We start from the raw sequence: 21,011 nt of genomic DNA on the forward strand, positions 1-21,011 counted from the left end.
CAAAAGGAACAGCCTCAACTGATCGGTCTCAGTGTAAAAGACCGGCTAGCCCGTCTCAAACGACAGACGGTAAAGGCATATCAAGTCCGTTTATGGCTGCTGCTTTACCAAAAAGCAGAAATGCCTCTTTTAAGGCAACCAAGTCACCTCTAGTCACAGGGAAGAAAGTTCTTCATGATCAGTCTTTGAAGATCTTTCAAAAACCAGTTTTCAGAACGGAAAGGTTATTACCATTTAAGCAGAAAATTATTATTGATAATATTCTGTATTCTTTCTATGAAGAAAATGAAGCTCATTTGCTTTAAACACTTAAAGCTCTAACAGAAGAATTGTATGGATTCCATACAAAAGACAAAGGAGTACCAGCAGAAAATCAAGCAGGAAATTCTAAGGCTGTTTACCTTGAGAATCCTGAGAGTGCTAAAATTCCGATACTAGCACTAAGAGAATCTGAATGGTATAAGTTTCATAATCTCTTAGGAGAAGGTAAAGATGTTCTTCCAAGAACATTATCAGTTGTTCTTGGCCCATATTATGGGAGATACTTGGTTGATGTTCTAGCAGAGCATCCCCAGAAACACAAATTGTGGCTCGTGGAAAATGGTTTTATTCATAACTTTTGGACAAAAACTAATGAAGATCTGAACGGATTCCCAGACATAATTGTTGAAGCTGTCAAGAATATTAGACCTGATGGATGTATCCTAAGGTTAAAATTCATTTCAACCCCTCCAGAATGGACAGTGATAAATGGTCAAATGAATTATATCTCTCCATATCATCATGTCAGATTAATCCAAAGTCCAGTTCAGAAGACAGCCGTTGTAAGTGGCAATGATAGACCAAATTAAAACATCCCTTGGATGAAGGCTATGGCTATAGCCATTATCAAAGACGTGGTACTAAGAGACTATGATTCAAGTCTTTTGGCAAGTGGAGAAAAAATAATGGTCACTTGTTATAATTTACCAGAAAACTGTGACTTTTTCACAGCCCTCATGAGGAAAGAAATGGATTTTACTCTGGCCACCACTACGTGGTTTGAAAAAGTTGAGACTGATGAAAAGTATAAGATTTCTTATCCTTATGATTCAGACCTTGACAATGGAGATGAAGACACGGCACGAGATTGGGAATATAGTGGTCCCAGCTCCTCAGTGGGTTATTCTGAAGATCCAGAAACATATCACAACATTGTGAATATGTTGGAAAGTTGAGTGGTTACCGACGCACCACGACAAACAGCTTTTCTTTTGATGAAAAGAAAGTGGCTGCCAGCCTATAAAAGCATTCGACTTTACTTTTTTAAAAGTAAAGTTATCAAGATAGGATTCCTCCTGTCTCCCACTATGTATAAGTGTGATTTAATTCCAACTTGAGTTCCGCACCCTTTATAAGAGGCCTCAAACTTCTGAAGGAAGGCATCGAGAAAAAACTTAAGATAGAAGTCCGAAATTCTTTCAACCTCTCTCAAGAAGTAAGATAGCCAGAATACAGTTCTTCTAGTATAGTGTGAATATTAAAGTGATTATTGTGTGGTGTGCTGTAATCATTTGGTGTGGAGTGCTTATTTACAAGTAAGTTCTTATGCTGTAATTATAAGTATGAGTAGCTAAACAACATTTAGCTGTTTACCTAAGAGCGGGGCTCTGGGTTTTATATTTGTATTTATGTCTGAATAAATAAATCCTATAAGGTGCCCTATAATCCGTCACAAAAATATTAAGTGTTAATTTTTGTTAAATATGCTTGTTTGCTTGACTTATTCTGCTTCATAAATACTCTGCTTTTAAGATCTGGGTTTTTCCTTTCCAAGGCAGCAGTGATTCCGCCATATTAGTAACCATTTAGACAGGAGGTCGTTAGGTGAAATACTGACATGTTGAAGGCTAGTTTTTTGAAGGAAAAATTATAGGTTCATAAAGGTAAGAGAATAAAAAAAAAAAAAAAAAAAAAAATACCTTAACAGAATAATTACTAAAAGGTAACAGAGGTATCTCACTAATAGCAAAACAAAAGTATAGGTACTACATTGATCACTTTGAAAATTAAGGTATCATTTTGACCTTGACACAAGAGTTGGGGGACCATTGGTGAACATTTCTCCTTATAAAACTAACCCATACTTACAAAACCATTAATACGGTGCCCAAACTTTATTTTCGCTACCAACGAAAAACCTGAAGCCATTTTTTATCACCTAGTCATCTATTTGCTAACGTGTCCTGCATAAGACCCACACAAAAAATAGACAATGACAAAAATAACCTTCTGACTTTTGCCAGAACCTAACTCCTCCTCAAATCATCAAATCCCACCCATTATGGATCTGTGATTTCGCAAACATAATCGTTGAATTGGAGTGTAATTGGAGTCCTAACTTGAAGTGAAATCTTTAACCAAATTGGTTTAGAGGCAGCAAGAAATCTCGATTCATAAGTATAATCCCATCTCACCAGATTTCTCTCACTCCTCTCAATTTTCGGTCTAGTCTCTACTAGTCTCATCTCAGTCCACACGGACTTCAGTCGTCGAGAAAATCAAGCCTAAAGAAGAAGAGGCTCTCTTCTTCGTTGTCGCCAACTGAAACTTCCTATATCTCCGCCGATCCGGAATGAAGTCGTCTGCCGCCGTCGCCACTAAGGCCATGATCAATCCGCTCAGTGTCCCCTACGAGAACAAGAGGGACGGTTTTTTGTTTCTGTGCTACTATGGCTCTCTTTTCGCCACGCGTTTGTTAGGATTTGTATACCAAAGCTATCTGATTCAATCGTTGTGGATTTGGTGGAGCTAAGTCAGTATGTGCAGTGGCGGATCCAGGATTTAAAGATGGGGTGGGCTTGAACTTTGGCCGAAGGGCAAAAAAAAAATTTCTAGTATAACCATGCAAAGTGTGGGAGCTCAACCAGAACTTACAATTTCATATTCTATATAAGAAGAAAGAGATTATGCCTAATTTCTGTAGGTGAGTGGAGGCGGAGGGCCGGAAGCTAGTTGTCGCTATCGGGGAGGACCGGAGGAGGCCGGGAAGAAGGAGATTATGGTGGAACCGTGGAGGACTGGAGGGGAGTGGAGGCGGAGCCGCGGAGGAGAAGAGGGATAGTCGGATAGGTGAGTGGAGCGCTGGAGGCGGAGGGGAACAGCAGGTGAGGTCATACGTGTTTTAGACTATTAGTGTTTAAGTTGAAGGACTCCTTCAGTGAAGAAGGTTGACTTGGTGGATGAGTGATGATTGTGGATTTGTGGACTTGGGTTGTTGGGTAATAGGTTGGGTAGTTGGGTGGGTTGGGCTTGATCACTTGGTGACTGGGCATATATGATATATCACCTAAAAAAAATACATCTATACCTAGTTTCCCCCCCCCCCCCCAACTTTCTTTAGTTGGGCTTGAGCCCCACCCACAAGAGGCTGGATCCGCCCCTGAGTATGTGAGATCCGAGCTGCTTAGTTTGGTTTTCCGGTGCTCGTTTTGGTTGTGAGTGTGTCGAATGCGGCGTCGTTTGGAGGAGACTCGGAGTTTAAGATCCTAATTTAGCTGGATTTAGTTTTAATGTCTAAGATTTGTGTTTTTATTTGCTTTTGAATGTGCGTTGAGGCACTGCTGAGCTCCATAGGGAGTAGAATGTGCTGATTGCAGGTAATCGACGTCTGGCGGTGCTCGGAGTTGGATGATGTTCATAATTGGGGTGTTTGGTTGGATAGGATAGTTAATGCATTATGTGATCAAGCTTCAGGTGGGTATAGCGGACAAGCAAAAAATATGACGATTCACACAAAGCATGGTGTCTGTGTGTGGGATTCACTCAATGCATTGTATTCAAAGCATACAGGGCAATCAAAAGAGATAATTGAGAAGAACATGGATAAGGATTACTTCATGACCCCAGAAGAGGCGAAAGAGTTTGGAATAATTGATGAAGTGATTGATGAAAGAGCTATGGCTCTGGTCACTGATGATGTTGGCAAAGAAGGCAAAGAAAAACCCAAAATTTTTTCTTTTAAACTGATTTTTTTAATTACTTAATAAAAAAACAATTTTACCCTTCATATGTTAGCAAACAGACGATACGGTGACGGAAAACGGCCTCCAACCTTAGCGAAAATGAAATTTGGGTACCACATTGGTAGTTTTGTAAATGTAGGTATCGTTTTGACCGTGCCATAAGAGTTTGGATACCGGTGCTGTCAAAACTTCTTATATATATGTTCACCATACCCCTCACCCCTGATTTCATACTTTGGCTTCTGAATAGGGTTTGTGTTTCGCGTGGCTGCCAGCTACTCCTTAAAAAACCTAAAATTTAGCAAGGACAATCCTATTTCCACATCTTATTAATTTATGACTACAATTCAATTGTATTTCATTCTCAAAAAAAAAAAAAAATCAATTTTATTTCTATTTTAAAAATAAACACAGTTTATATTTATTTTATAAATTATTTGATTTATTACCGACTGTAAGATGTGTGAATAGATTAAAAAACAGTGTAATTAAAAGATTGTCTAGAAAATCTATTCAAACATTTTTTTTTTCTTTTTTTGTTTTGCCTCATTAATCTAGACAATTTAAACTTTACTTTTTGGTAGATTCTTGTTCCTAGGTTAGTTATGTTTCCTGATCTAGCTGGTTTTATATATTTCCATAATTCTTAGTTGGTTATAATCTATCTATTTTCTATATATAAGCATGTCCAGAGGAGAAGAACCTCCTCACAAAACTAAACAAGCTAAGAACTCACCTTTTTTATGATCCAACCCGCACCTATTATATTTTGTTCAATAATGGCCTCTGAGTTATGCGATACGTTTTCGTCAATTTCTTTAACTGAGGTATCGACTAAGGAACTAATTGAAGAACTTCAATGTTTGATAGCTACTAATGGAGCGAATGTTTGTTGTGTATGTGGTGGGAGACTTGTTTCTGATGATACTGCTTCCCCTAACGGGTTTGTTAATAATCCGACCATTACTCGTTTGCGTTGCTCACACCATTGTCATACCTATTGCCAGACACGTGATCCATTCAACTGGATAAGTGATCCTCTATGTGTTGTTTGCCGTGTGGAAGATGAGTCATCGGGAAGAACAAGGCGGTCGGATTGGCGCATGCTCATTTTTTGTGTTGTTGTTATGATAACAATTGTTTTGTCTCATATGTTAGGAGCCAATAAGAATGCGTAAATAAGATGCTAGGTTTATATACTATGCCCTTCGTTTTTTTTGAAGGAGGAAATACTATTACAAACTGAAACCTTTAAGGCAACCAAAGTTTACAATATCAAAGAGCAAGGCTCTAAGAGCCACATTAGGAATCCTATCATTCCAATACAATAGGGAAATACTAGAATGACCAAGATTAGCAACAGCATATTGTGCCTTTATTTTTGGAAGTTTATGTTTGATGGGAATTAGTTTACTTCAATGTTTATGAATTTATATTTTATGTCTACATTTCACCACTTATGTGAATCTTATGTGAATGTGCTTTCATAGTTGATTTGTTTTGGAGTATTCTTGGTTTAATGACACAAAATTAATTTGCAATAGTCTTTGCTGATTCTCAAAGTAACATCAGTTATCCTCCATTCTAATTTTCCATTATGCATCCATAAAAATACTGATTAACTCAATGAAACATACATTTGAAAACAATGATATTTTGTTTTTGTTTTTCTTTCTATGCAACAATCGTGATCAATAATTGGATTGCAACAATATTATACATTATACTCATTACTCGTTATGTAATATATATACGATGATACCAATTTCAGATTTCAGAGTGCCGAACACCAGCAAACATTCATTGAAAAAGCTGATCGGTGCGATAGTTGTGCACCTGAGTTGTGAATATTTTGAGTTTTGAAAATTAAGAGAAGGAGGAAATTGGAATTGAGATAGGATACTTTGAATGAATATTTTCAAGTGAATTCTAACATCATCCAAAAAAGTGAATTCTAATACAAAATCATAACATGTTGGTTTGTGGCTGAAGTACACTCTATGTGACTCAACTCCTCAAACCATGCCATATACTCTGTTCTATCAGCAAATCAACCTTTTATAGAAGTTAGCATACAATTCGTAAGCAAGGGTAAATTGTGGGTTTAGAGCATAATCATTTACACAACTGCCAGAAGTTCAAAACCCTACTTCATCTCTCCCGTTCTCAGCGTGCTCTGTGCATTCTTCCAGAGTAGCCGAAACCAAGGTCAATTTTGGTTCGAAACTTTAACCAAAATTCACCATATCAACTCTTTGTGAGCCAACTGTTTAAAGTTTTAACTTTTACCTTTTGAGCTCTTTATCCCCATTTTAACTTTTACCAAGGTCAATTGCAGTATTTCCAATTCACGAGTGGAGGAGCAGAACTGAGCAGAGACTTGGAATAGGGAGTAAGCGAAGCACCCACAATTGCCGGCCGGTTCAAACTGAGCAGAGAATTCATATTGGGTGAGTCCCTTTCTGTTTGCTGCAATTATGTTTGGTTTTTGCTGTAAGAGATTGCAATTACTGCTTCCAAGTTTTAGCCTTTCTGTTGATTCAGTGACCCATTCACACAAAGCATCTCACTTTAGCAGATTGTGTTCATCCAAATCACTATTAGGCTCTAAAATTGATGAACCAAAAGAGAAAGATGGGTCTTTTACAGTTTTATACCTTGTAAACTCTTGTGGGTTGTCCCCAGAAGTGGCTCTCTCTTTGTCTAAGAAGAGGGTACACTTCAAGTCCAGAGAGAAACCTGACTCGGTTATTAAGCTTCTGAAACACTATGGTTTCAATGATACCCACGTTGCCCAACTTGTTAGGAAATTCCCAGAAGTGCTCTGGACCAAACCTGACAAGACCCTTTTGCCCAAACTTGAGTTTTTGAGTTCTATTGGCCTCTCAGGCATTGACATTGCCCAGGTTCTTTGCTGCAACCCTTGTATTTTAACAAAGAACATTGATAGAAATCTCAGGCCTTGTTATGATATCATCAAAAGTCTACTTCTCCCCGACCTAAAACTCGCTCTTTTCTATAAGAGTTGCTATCGTCAGTTGTCAGTCAAATCAATAAGCAACATTGCTCGGAATGTTTCAGTCTCAGAGAACTTGAAGTGCCAGGATCCGCAGTGTCTGCATATGTGGCTCGGAGACCTTTCCTACTGTGCCTCGAAATTGAGAAGTTTAACAAAACTGTCAAGAAGGTCATGAGTATGGGAATCTACCCTTCGTCAGCAACATTCATGAAAGCACTATGTGTGATTTGTTTGACGGATGCATCAAAATGGGAACAAAAAATGAATTTCTATAAACAGTGTGGTTGGAGTGAAGAGGACTTTTTGGTGGCATTTAGAAAGAATCCCTTCTTTGTGCTATTGACAGAGAAGAATATTTCTAAGAAAATGGATTTTATTGTCAACAAAATGGCTTTGTTTCAGCCTGCAGATTTGGGTTATTATCCAACTGGCTTGACCTATAGTTTGGAGAATTGGATAATACCTAGGTGTTCAGTTATTAGAGTTCTCCTACTGAAGGGTTTAATAACAAGGGGAGAATTCAGTTTCAGCAGTTCGATGGTCTACAGGGAGTACTTCGTGGATAGGTTTGTGGTGCAACATCAAGAGGAAGTACCTGAATTGCTCAGCATCTTTGAAGGGAAAATGAGTCTTGCGGAACTGGGCTTAGGATTTGAGGAAAGTTGAATAATTGCAGGATGATGCTTTGTTGTTTTTGTTCTTAATGTGATGATAATGAGATGCTTTGCTAGCACAAGCCCACAAATGTTCATGTCAGTATGCTACTTTTATCTTTTAGTAGCATTTCTTATATGTTCTGCATTGACAAGAGTTATAACTTATATCCAAACAGTCACGATTATAGACTGATTTGTGGCAACCAGTTGTTGTTCGCACTCCTTTGAAAAGAAGTTCCAGTAGGTTTGTCTCCTCCTCCAGCGATTGCCAAGCTTAAGGTGGCTTCAATTTTGTTCACGGCACCTTACTGTTGGTGCCGTGGAGTTTGGGTTTATGGGTTCGGGTGAGGTTCTCTGTGAAATGTGAGGTTTGCTGGATAATTTAACTATTGCTTGGGATGACAGTTTTGATAATTAATGTGCTCGTAGAAGCCGACTTAGACTTCATAATTACTCTTATTATTGGTGATCCCTTGTTTCTATCATTTGCGTGAACTTTTGTTGGAGTGTCAGAACTGTTGAATATTTCATGCGTGCTAGGTCATGTTTTGGAGGTAGTGCACTTTTGTTGCAGATGGTCCTCCCCTTGTTTTGCCATTCTTTGCAATCTGGGGTTCGTTGATCTTCTGATTGCATCTTGCCTCATCTTCATGACAATATTCTGGTATTTTGAGGCCTAACTTATTTTCTTCTTTATTTCCTCTGGGCAAATGACTGCCTAACTAGAAGAAAAAGTGAGTTGCAAGTTGTAACAGAATATTTTCCAATGGCAGTTTATTTATACCTTAAGATTTCATTTCTACGAGTAGTTTCCAATCATGTTTTACATGAACCTCCTATTTCTGAATGCATGCTTAGAGTGTAGACAGAGTTCTGTGGCACTGTGAACACTTGGGTTGGATTTGTTACATTAGTACCTGCAATTTGAACTCTGCTACTTATTGCTAACGCAGACGTACATCTTGATCTAGAATGTCCAAAGTTTTGAGAATCCTGTTATTCATGGTAATGTCCTCCTTATGTGTAGTATATAAATTAGGAAACGTCCTAGCCTTGCACACCACAAGGCTTAATTGTAAACTTATTTCTAGGATTATTCACAAAAGAACCGGACCTAGTCAAGACTGATATCGAAATGGTCAAGTACACAGATATATATTTATAGATTGATTGTGTGACACATGCTAGTTTCTGCAAATCCTCGGTAAAGAATTTCCCAGGTCTGTTAAGCTAAGATGTTTCTCGATTTTGCTCACAACATATTACTGCTGGCTGCTGCCTGGATTTCGTGAGAGGTGGTGGAGTTTGGGTTATTGTTGAAGTCTAAGGTTTACTGGTTTAAGAATGCCTTCTGAGAAGAGTTTTGATATTGTTAAACAAGACTAGAAGTTGGCTCAGCCTTATTCATGATTCTTATTGAAAAATCAGGATGCCTGGGGGCTACATCATGTTCATAAAGAGTGCAGTGTTTAAGATGTTCTTGCCCATTTTGGTTGTACTTTGCAACTAGTATCGATTTGCTGCAGATGGTCTTCCTCATTTTGGTTGTTCTTCGCAACTGAAGTTCAACGATTTACTGCTCCTTCTGATTGCATCTTGGCATGCCTTCATGGTGATATTTCTGCTCTTTTGTGATCATAATTAGTTTTTAATGTTTGATATGGGACGCCGCATATAGGCACTTCAAATGTTTCACTCTATGGAAGACTGGAAGTCATTGGTTGAGATTCAATTTTATTCCCTTCTCTGAAGCTAATCATTTTTAAATGTTTTTTTTTTTTTTAACAACAATCTCTTCTTGCTCATCAGTCTTGTTTACTTCTTCATGCAACCTGCGAAGCTGATAATTAAGTCTCTTAAGACTTGCGTAATGCTAGTCTGTATATGTGTTCACAAATCGTTGGCTTGTAATTACTGAAATCAAATAGGTGTGCTTTTCCTTGTGCCAACAATTACAAATTTTTGGATATTATGGTCATTGCTTTGCATCATAGAATTAAGAGTTATACGAAGCTAGAGAAACTGGCCAATATATCATGTAAATTGTAAAAAACAGTAATAGCTGTACTATCATATGCGTACATAGCTTTGCTTGTGATCAGCAGTCCCACTGACCAAACACTATTGTTCTTATTTGGCTCTGAGTGGAAATAAAGCTCTGGGTTGGCTGAAAGTGATGGTAAACTATTCGTCTCCTCTCCTAAATGGCCATCTGCAAAACTGCAAAAGTCTCCTCTTCCAGTCGTCCATCAAATTTTCTTCAAGTTGTTTCCCAGCTCTTTCTATCTCTTCCATTGTTTTCATGTGTTTCAGTTTGCTTGCTCTTGTTGATTCTCTGCTGTAGTTTTTTCTTTTTGGAATTCTTAAAGGCCTTGAGAACCCCAGTAGCCTCTGCAACTCTTCACGTAGCTATATCATCAGCTTCTCGGTGTTTTTGAGTCTCAGGGTTGACACAGCTGATTTATACGATGCACTGCAAAATGAATTGAAACATTCATGGATGACCAAGGCCTTGAAGCAGGGGCGGCCATTATTTCTGCCAGTTTCCTAATAGTATTCCGAGCAGGGTTTGTGATAGTTGTTCTGTCACCTAACGATCGATGCATTCTCTTATATGGTGTTTGGACATTCGAGTGTTCAAGTGAGATAACTTTAGCCATAAAAGTACGTTGATAGGATGGACCTATAAGAGCTATGTGCCTATATATGCAGAGAAGAAACATCAAGAAACTTCAAATGGTTTAGAAGATTACTCAATTGGCTATGAAATATGCATTTTGTTCTATATGGTGGATGCTATTAGTTATCTGTCGAAAATATAATTTTTCTATGGAATAAAAGTTTCTCTTTGTATATATCTACCTATCTGGTTTTTGGTTTGTCCATTTTAACAACTTCTAGATGTTCTTCGACTTCTTTCTTGCTGTGCATATGATCTTTAGTTTTGATCTCGAGGTTAAGTGTGTTTGGATTGAAGATGACTTCTTTCATTTCGGCTGATTTTGAATGCTGTTGTTTGGCTTGTGTTCTGTTTTGGACTTTTGGTTTGGTCTGTGTGTTAGTAGATGCTTTTATGCAGATTTGATGACTATCATCAAGTTTTTTGTTGTTCAATTTGCTGTATTGCTTGCAGTATATATATTATTTGCTTTTTCCCGACAACAAATTCATTAGGCAATGCAAAGCACATGAAGCACCAATTTTGATCAGTGTCTTAATTACTCCAACCCCATGTCTCAATTCACTGTGGTTATTAAAGCAATTGAATCATCATATTTTGAGCAAGAAAGTTCAAGCAAATGAGGGAGAAATATAGCTAATTACCTCAGAATTAAATTATTCTAGTGAATATTTGGGATCAGATTGACCTGCAAACCTTATAACAAAACAGTAATTTGACAAAACTGTTTGACATAGGCTTATGCTATGGTAGGCTTTTGATCATCATTTTTCAAATACAACTAAATATTAACTTAAAACATACCTTATCTTATGATGGTAAACTATCCAAACCTCATTGACAAGTATAACAATACAGAATTGCAATATTGGGAATTTGAAAGCTAATTTTACACATCAGCTGAAGTAGCTAGAACAGCTATTCTAACATTGAAACCAAAGGGCATACCAGAACCAAGTGAAGCAGAACCAATTGAGATGAAAGATGGCACCATGTGTGTGTGTATATATATATATATATATATATGTTGTAAATAGTTATTACTTAGTGGGTATTCTTGTAATTAGCCGACTAGAGTTGTTATTGTAATTTACATCATGGCCTCATCTCTATATAAGAAATAGTTCCCTACTCAATAAGACACACATATTCTCTCATTCTCTTGGTTGTTTCTCTCCTTTCTCAGTTTATTTTTTTTGTTTTACAACACGTTATCAGCACGAATAGTTCTAACGTTGAGTTTAATTTGATGTTGCATGAAAAGCTCTGAAATTGTTGATCAACCAAACAAAGGACAATCATTCAACTTGGTTCAGGATTATCATATAGAAGCAATTGGATTGGCTGGCAAGCTTTGCACTTCAACTAAGATGAAGATCCTTCTCGCTTCGTATTGAGTAAAGTTTTCCAAATCTTAATTCTAATTCATTTCTTCAAGCCATGATTATATGAAAAACTACACCATGAAGCATAAACCATATTTCGTTTATCCATTCGAAATTTGTGTGTGTATATATATATATATATGATTTTAGAAAGAAAAATCGACATTGAAAATCATTGAACGGCCAGTAGCCTTCGTAATTAGCCACCGCCACCTGCCTAGTAGTGCAAACCAAAAGGCACATGGATCAACAAGTACATGTATCAAATTCAAGATCACCGTCAAAATCAAGTATATGCATGCGTTCCAGAAGTAACGCCCATAACCATTAATTTGGTCATTTATGCTAGACATTACATATATGGAATATTTATGCCTGAAGCATTTAGTAATATAAATGAATTAATATTGCTCTTAATGGGGTTTAAATAAAATCCGTTTAGAAATGTAACGTCATTTGAATAATGACGCATAGCACTAATTATGTTATTTACGTATAAATTAACATATACGTTTTGTCAGTTACATATTTAAATTATGTCAAATTCAATGTCATTAAAAGACATGTAATTAATGCCAGAAGCATTTACCAAGTTATAGCACATACATTATGCTACAAGCATTATGGGCCAAATTATTGTGCACATTATGATACAAACGTTATGAATTTAATATTCAGTTACGTCAATTTGAATAATTTCCATTATAATTCATTATGCTAGAAGCATGAATTTTGGGTTTAATTACGTAATTATTATATAAACGTTATGCCAGTAGCATTTACCTCATTTATTACTAATACAGTAATACATAATGTTATAAGCATTAATGAGATTTAAACCCATAACCGCTACATAAATGATATTTGTTATTGACTTTATGTCGGATCCTAATTTAATGTCAATTACGAATTAGAATCATATTCATTTCAATTTGACGTTTATGAGGGTATAATGCCAGAAGCAATTACACATTTATAACCCCATAAATTGTGCTTGAAGTATTAAGGTTTAATTACGCGATTATTACATCAATGTCATGCCAGAAGCATTTATCCAATTTAATACTTATGTGTAATGCTAGAAGCATTAATGAGATTTGAACTCATTGCCTTTGGTACTTAACCGCTACATAAATGATATTTATTTAGTAATTTATGCCATATATTAATTGTCGGTTACCAAATTCAAATCGCATCAGTTTTATTCAATTAGTTCTCAATTATGTTATCGTTTATATCGATAATTATTATGAGTATGTAATGACACATTAATGCCAGAAGCAATTGGAGATGCAAATGAGTTAGTTTTGCAAGTAACCGCTACGTTATTGACATTTATTGGTTTAGTAATTTTATTGCATATACATTATGTCGATGAGAATTAAATTGTTTCCGTTATAATTTAATTTATTTCGGTTTCATATAATTATTTTCACATTAAGTTTGTATGTTACGATTTAATAACATATATTCCATTGGTTTATGTTATATTGGTGAATATTAATGATGTTAAATCAGAAGCTTAAATCAAACATGAATATATATGAAATTGAGCCAGAAGCTCGACCTAAGCTCTAAGGCTAGAAAATAAGCTCGTCATGTGTCGCCTTGAGTTTATGACAATGATTATAACTTTTCTCAAACTAGGCTCACCTAGTTGGATGCGATGTCTAGGCAAGTACTTTTGAGGATGTGTACTTAAGTGAGCCTCGCTCCACCACCTCATCATGGCTTACCTGGTCGTATACAATTGGAGTTACCGAAAGGGTTGATTAATAACATTGCATTTCTTGGTAGACCATTCTTAGCCCAGTAGGCCTACTCTCCCTCTACGGGACCTAAAAGCTCAACATTTCTCTCAGATTGTGGCCCGTAGGCTTGTAAAGTATGTAGAGGCTAGGTTTATTTATTTCACTTTAATTACAGTCAATTCCTTTGGTCCAGCAGAATCAAACAAAAGAAAAATAATCCAATGACACTGGTTTTTCGTACCTAGTCATTATGTATGTCTATAAGGCACTCCAAATACTTTCTCATAATGGCTGTTGTTAATATATTCACCATATTTAATGTGTAGTTAATTGCTAGAAGCAATTACACATAATTACATGACATATTCACTATGCTAAATTAGTAGCGTGGAATTGATTTCATCAATTGTTACATGATTATAATTTGAAAATACATGTACCTAATGAACCGGTAGTTCAGAAATGAACCAGTAGTTCAGAAATGAACCAGTAGTTCATATATAAATCAAACTTGTAGTTTCGATAATCCCTCCATTAAGAAACTTGAAGTTTCATTCCAAAATTCACTAGACATGATAAAATCGGTAGCTTTTATCATGTTAATTGGTAGTCTCCAGAAGAAATTATTTGAAGTAGACATCTTCTTTGCCTGAAGCAAATCATAATTAGAGAATATTGAAATGAAAAGGCTTGATGCCCTAGAATCTAAATCAAAATTGATACGTGTTATCAATATTAAGGAATTGAGCATTCTCGTCTGGTTGACAAGGCAAAATACCTCTATGTTTCAGAAGAACGTTATCAAAAGGTAAATTCATTAAATTCAATACCTAAAACGTTGAAACCGTTTAGAAAAATGGTGTAATATCTTTGCATAGCCTTCGAATGTGCGGCCACAGCGTACATTGAAGATATTAAAATTTATTAGCTGGAAGCTAAATGATACGAGTGATTCGAGCAAATACTAGCTATAGAATTGGTGTTTGATGCACCCAAGAAAAACATATGATACACCATATCCTCAACTCAATTATCACACGGGCATCCCCCTCAGAATAAGGGTTTTGTCTTTAATGACACATTATATCAAGCTGCTTGTTAAGAATGTTGAATACTAGACCATCACATGCAAAAACTAGAATGTACATTATCTTTTTATGCACAGAATGCAAAGAAAAATATGTGGACTTATCCAACCACCATACGGACTAGTTAAATATTAATGGTTTTGGTTGATGCATCGACAAAAGTGATCAGATGTCACACTATTGTCCACAAGAAAATGTTGCGTTTGCTAAACTCTCACATATGAAATAGAGGGTACACCACTCAGATTATCCCATAAAGTCTATAAGACTTGATAATTCCGGAGAGTTTACATCGAAGGTTTTCGATGATTATTGCATATCCCTTGGGTTTTGTAAAACATATAGTTTCCTATGTTCAAACCTAAGATGGTCTCGCATATAGAACCTTGGTAATGCGCACCAAGCTTCTATTGTTTGCGTCGGGCTATGCAATCTTGCATGCGGCCATGTCGGTCCAATTGAGGCCCACTGCTACCTGTCTTACTTCGTGTTACAGTTGGTGACTGGGTGTGAACTTGATGTTTTTGCACTTACACGCATTTGGGTTTGTAGTCTTCGTGTCAATTGTGCCGCTACAACGTACAAAATCGGGTCCTCAACAAAGGATGGGCATATATGTCGATTAGGAACCCTATCCATTATGTGCTCCTTAGAGCCCTTGACATGAGATCTCTATACCGCTAGATTTGCGGTTATCATTTTGATGAGACAGTCTTCCCGCCGTTAGGGGGAGATAAGAACGTGAGCGTTCCTGATGAACGACGTGTAGAATGTCTCATCTTGATCCCCAAACCGCACATGTTATATTGAAATGCGAAGAATTCTACTTCTAGTTGAAGTGTAAAGAATTCTAGATCTATGTAGTGTATCTCAGAATATGCCAGACACTTCATTAGATCTAGTTAAAGTGACAAGATCATATATACCTGCTGCAAACCTGCAAGGATAAATATCCCCGTAGGACGTATCGTCCTAGTTAGACGAAGTACGGCCATGGCGGCTAACCAGTCATAGTCCCTGCCCTGAAACGAGGTAGACCATTAGGTTCGAATGATTCTTATCCCTATAAGAGGGTAAATTTGGCACAAATGAATCTTCTTGCCATCGCAATCTCAAACCAATTCAACTCACGAGATTAATCCAAATTATGGGTTAGTCCTAGAAGAGACGAAGTTGGGGGACGCTCCAACATTTAAACCCACTCCCGAGAATAGAAAATCTCAGTAAATTTAGTGAGATATTGAATCGGAATGAGAGTTCATCGATGATGTATTTGTATTTGCGGTGGCCACCGAAATTATAATAAGTGATGATGTCGAACCTTGATTCGTTGATAGATCTCAACGAAGAGACGACTGGCTAAAGAGGAAAGAAACAATCCGGGTCATATTAGATTCCTTAACTTAGAGAAAGGTGTTATGGGCCTGTTGTTCTCACACCTCCCCATGTTAAACATGCGTATAGAGTTTAATGAGTACTTGTAAGGAAGCGTAATGAGAAAAATGAGATTGTGATATACAAAACTCTTCTAATGGCGCAAGGATTTTCTCAACGCCCTGTGATTGATTACGATGAGAAGTATTTTCCCGTAATGAAAGTCATAACGTTCCACTACCTTATCAGTTTGGTAGTTTCCGAATAACTGAATAAGCAGCCTATGAATGTGGTAACAACTTATCTCTATGAGGATCTGAATATAGAGATATACATGAAGGTTCTTGAAGGACTTCTGTTACCCAATGCAAATAGTTCTAAACCACAGAACATGCTCTCCATTTGCTAGAGTAGTTCACTTTAGGGGTTCAAACAATCCAGACGGAGTTGGTATAACCGTCTAACTGTCTAAGTGAATATTTGCTTGGGATGGGATATATGAACAATGGACTATGCCCATGCGTGTTTATTAAGAAAACAAACTTCGGGTTTGCAATTTTTGGTGATCTACGTCAATAGCATGAATTTGATTGATACTCTTGAAGAGATCAAGAAAACCATAAAACACCTAAAGTCGGAGTTTGAGATAAAAAGACTTTCAGAGACCAAATCATTTTCTCGACCTGGAGTCGTGTAAAGTGCAAATGGAATTTTGGTCCATCAATCAAATTACATCTAGAAGATGTTAAGATGCTTTAATGAGGATAAAGCAAAGTCTTCAAGCTCACTCATAATCGTCTAAAGTCTAGTGAGACTCGTATCATCGTGTAGATGATAATGAAGAGATATTGGGACCAGAAGACTCATATCTAAGTACAATAGGCACATTATTGTACTTAGCTAAATGCCCTAAACCGGACATCTCACCCGATGTGAATTTGTTAGCTAGATATAGATCTGCGCCAACACGCCGCCTCCGTAAATGGCATAAAAGACAATTTTTTTGTTACTTTAAATGTATGACGGAAAATGGCTCGTTCTATCCCTAGGCATCATGGAATGGATCAACCGCCTATGATTCTTGGAATGATGTTTGCCTTGTTAAATATGCTGATACGGGTTATGTAAACCCACACAAGGCTTATTCCCAATTGGTTATGTCTTTACTATAGGGAATACAATAATCTTAGAGGTATATGAAACAAAAACCTCTTTAAATCATGCTGACTATTAAGTTATTCAAGAAACATGATCAATGTAGTAGTTTTACCTAGTGTGTAGTTTTCAGGGGGAGTCAATATTAGGGGGAGTATCCTGAAGCATACTCTTGACTATTGTGTACTCTTTTTGTCCTTCGTCCAGGGTTATTTTGTCCCACTGGGTTTTGTTACCTGGCAAGGTTTTAATGAGACACACATGTAATTGGTCACCTTGCTCATGCTGCATCTTGAAGATGTTTTTATTTGAAATATATGCATTTGCTCATCTTTTCCCTTCGACCACGGGTTTGTCCCACTGGATTTACCGGGCAAGGTTTTGGTGTAGCAACTATTATGCATCTATCTCCCATAGACTCGCATCTTATGATTCAGACTGAACCACTTCACCGAAATCAAGGGTTCTGACTATTACTGTTACTTGTGCGTTGTACTCTTTTCTCCTTCGACCAGGATTGTTTTTGTCCTATAGGGTTTTTATTACCTGGCAAGGTTTTGACGAGGCAACACCAAAACACATATCAGAGGAAGCTAATGACAGAGAATACCCAAGGGGGAGTGTTGTAAATAGTTATTACTTAGTGGGCATTCTTGTAATTAGCCGACTAGGGTTGTTATTGTAATTTACATCATGGCCTCATCTCTATATAAGAAATAGTTCCCTACTTAATAAGACACACATATTCTCTCATTCTCTTGGTTGTTTCTCTCCTTTCTCAGTTTATTCTTTTTGTTTTACTAACAATATATATATATATATATATATATATATATATAGAGACAAAGACTGTCATAAAGTTGTATTGGTTTACTAAAGTTGTATTGGTTTACTTTTGACATTGAAGTAATTTGATCATTATTTTCTCTCCCAGTATTTCCTTTCTATTTTTTTTATTGCTTGTGAATGTAGCATGTAACTGAATAATAGTTATGGTATTCTGGAATGACAGAAGTGCCTAGGAAAGTTGCAATTTCTGGGTTGCCACTTGGAGTAAAACAAATCAAGACGGCAATTTTTGCTACCTAATTGTACTGATACAGAAGGGTACGACTCAACTTTCGGAGATTCTCAACCTAGCCGATCGTTTCCATAAGTGGTTCACAACCTTTTATGGTTTAGGGTTTAGGGTTCTGTGTCTGTGTCAACTGGAAATTTCTGCAGATCCAAAAAGTTACATCAGGATCATAATTTAATTAAAAAGAATCTCACTTGACTAAGAAAAAAGTAATGAAAAAGTAGGTGGTTGTGAATTGTGATACATTTTGTCCATCTGCTCTCTGATATATAATCACTAGAAAACTGACTTCTTTTATTTGCATTCATATTTGGGCATGAACAATTACTTGGTGTATGCTTAGAATTTTGAAACTTTGAACCAAGTTATTGCTTGAACAGATTTCATACAATTTGTTGTTCATACGATTGATTCCAAATGCATTTTTGCAGATGAATTCTTTGCCATTGAATCTCACTAACATCCTCAACAGCAGATCATCCCTCAATGACCTCCATGAACCACATCTGACATACGATTTTCCATTGAGTCGGTACCATTCCAATGGAACATGTACTACTGAAAGTTCACACTAATGAAGCGACGTCTTGTGCACCTAGCAGCAAAAATCAGAAAGATCAACCAACTTCACAATGGAACCAAAGAAATCTGTGTAGATCTTGGCTTAGATTTTGAGGGAACTTAAATAATTGCAGAATGAAACTTTGTTAACTTTATTCTTAATTATTTGATGATTTAGAGAATCGTAAGAAGCACAAGGATATACTTGTGCTGTAAGTTCTGCTGTCACATGGTCAAATCTTGCTCTATTGGAGTATATCAGGAGCATTTCTGTACTGCCTTGTCTAGAGTGGCCTTGTCTATAGGGTGCTTTTTAAATTGTTATGTGCGTAAAATGATGTTAATTTTGGGGTGATTTGTAAGTTGTAACATATACCAGTTTGTACATACCCAGAGAAGGTTGTGCCAGTTGGTCTTTGAAGACAGATTGTTTTCTGTTTATTTCTTTGGGGGAAGCCTGCTAGTTTACAAAAGGAAAGTGAGTGATAGAGTTGTTTCGAATTCCAATTACATTGTACCTTTAGGTTTAATATCTAGAGAGATTGATGTTGCTAAATGAATTTACACATCTGTGTGTGCAATCTGAACTCAGTTTTAACTAACCAAATCTTAAATGAGCATGGATTTAGAGAACCTTGTTATTTATGCTACTTTCTTCTTTTTCTTATATATTCTTGCGATATTCATATCAAATTGATTATAGTGATAAGAGAACATGCATAACGCCACATTCCATGGACGGATTAATTCACATGAAACGAACGCAAGTTTTGACCCATTGTTTGTTTTGTTGAAAGAAGTTATTTTAAGTTCGAACTTTTCTTTGGTTTTTTTTAGTACAATGAAACAAGGTCATTTTCATGGAACTTGGAATATGATTAAAAGAATAGATTAAAACAATTCTCTCATAATTTTGTTCTCGTGATGGAATTGATCCTACATTCAAAATGTTTACCGCTTTATTCTCAAACTCAGTGTCATTGGCCTTGAAATACCATCTTTTCAAATCAAAGTTAAAGCATAATTAAACTAATGCTAGATAAGCAAAACCATTCGCTACCTATTGCTTTATTTCATTCCCTTCCCTCATACTAGAACAAAATCCCATTAGTGATCTTCACAAACTGTCACCGTCTTAATTAATAAATCGAACTACACCCAATGAGTTTTTATATGGTTTTATTATACTTGTATAATAGAGAATATTTTCACAAAGGAAAAGTAGGCCAGGAAGATGTAGGGGGAAACCTCACCTTAAGTAGGTAATTGATTACACATAAGATAATGCACAAAACCAATTAGGAGGATAATTAATCGTTTGGAAACTCACCTTAAGTAACGGGGAAAGGTCGATCCCTTTAAAGATGTAAGCAAATATTTCCAAATAGGAATCATGGAATGCATGCATTTTGCTCGAAAGAACCATTATATAGTTGCCTTTCCATTAGGAGAAATCGAGGAATCTCTATCTCTCGCTGTAAAGCATACCTTTGCAGATTGAAAATGGTAATGGCTTGCTTGATCAAATTGGTACACAATGCATTCAGTCCGTTTGTGTGTCTCAATTAACCACTTGTATATGTCTTAACAAGGAACATGATTAATTTTAGAGATTGATACGAGCGATGAACTGATACAAACATATCCATCATTTCAAGGATATATAATCCTACATTGAGAATCTAAGCTTAATTTGAGTGATAATGTATAACTATATATTCAAAGCTCTACATCTATCAATTAATAGTTTTGAGATAATGAAAACTTTACTTAAACTTAATTAATTAGGTTATATAATCCTATATCGAGAATCTATACATCACGCAAAACATGCACCATCAATCAATGATCGGAGTTTGCATGATGTATAACTAATTATATCTTGAGCCTATCTTCATGTATGAATAGATAAATTGAGATAGATACATACACTTATATATGGGTGAAGCCAAAGCGCTTGACTTTATAATAGTAAAGATAATGATAATTGCATGTAAGAACAATTTTGTGGGTATAGATCATGAGAATTCATGCCTCAAGTTTGGAATAGCCTCCGTCACTTTTCAAACTTGGGCATAAACTCTCTTTTCATCGGTTAAAATAATGTCTTAAGATAAGCGTTGCTACAACGTGCCTTAGAAACATAAATTCTCTCATGATCTATACCCAAATTTGTTTCCGACACTCATAGAGTGTGTTTTGACCTCTGATTAATTACTTATATATATATATATATATAGTATTTGTTTCCGACGGTAGT

The 21,011-nt window shown here is 36.4% G+C and overlaps 1 protein-coding gene across 1 annotated transcript; it reads left to right on the forward strand.

Annotated features, from left to right (window-relative positions):
- The first annotated feature begins 3,761 nt into the window (after positions 1–3,761).
- Positions 3,762–7,689, forward strand: LOC101315143. Its single transcript, XM_004298075.1, has 3 exons — positions 3,762–3,972; positions 6,343–6,454; positions 7,086–7,689. The coding sequence occupies exons 1-3, from the start codon at positions 3,762–3,764 to the stop codon at positions 7,687–7,689; spliced, it is 927 nt and encodes a 308-aa protein (XP_004298123.1).
- Positions 7,690–21,011: the final 13,322 nt, after the last annotated feature.

Source organism: Fragaria vesca, linkage group LG4, assembly GCF_000184155.1.
Source record: "Fragaria vesca subsp. vesca linkage group LG4, FraVesHawaii_1.0, whole genome shotgun sequence".
NCBI classification, from domain to species: domain Eukaryota; kingdom Viridiplantae; phylum Streptophyta; class Magnoliopsida; order Rosales; family Rosaceae; genus Fragaria; species Fragaria vesca.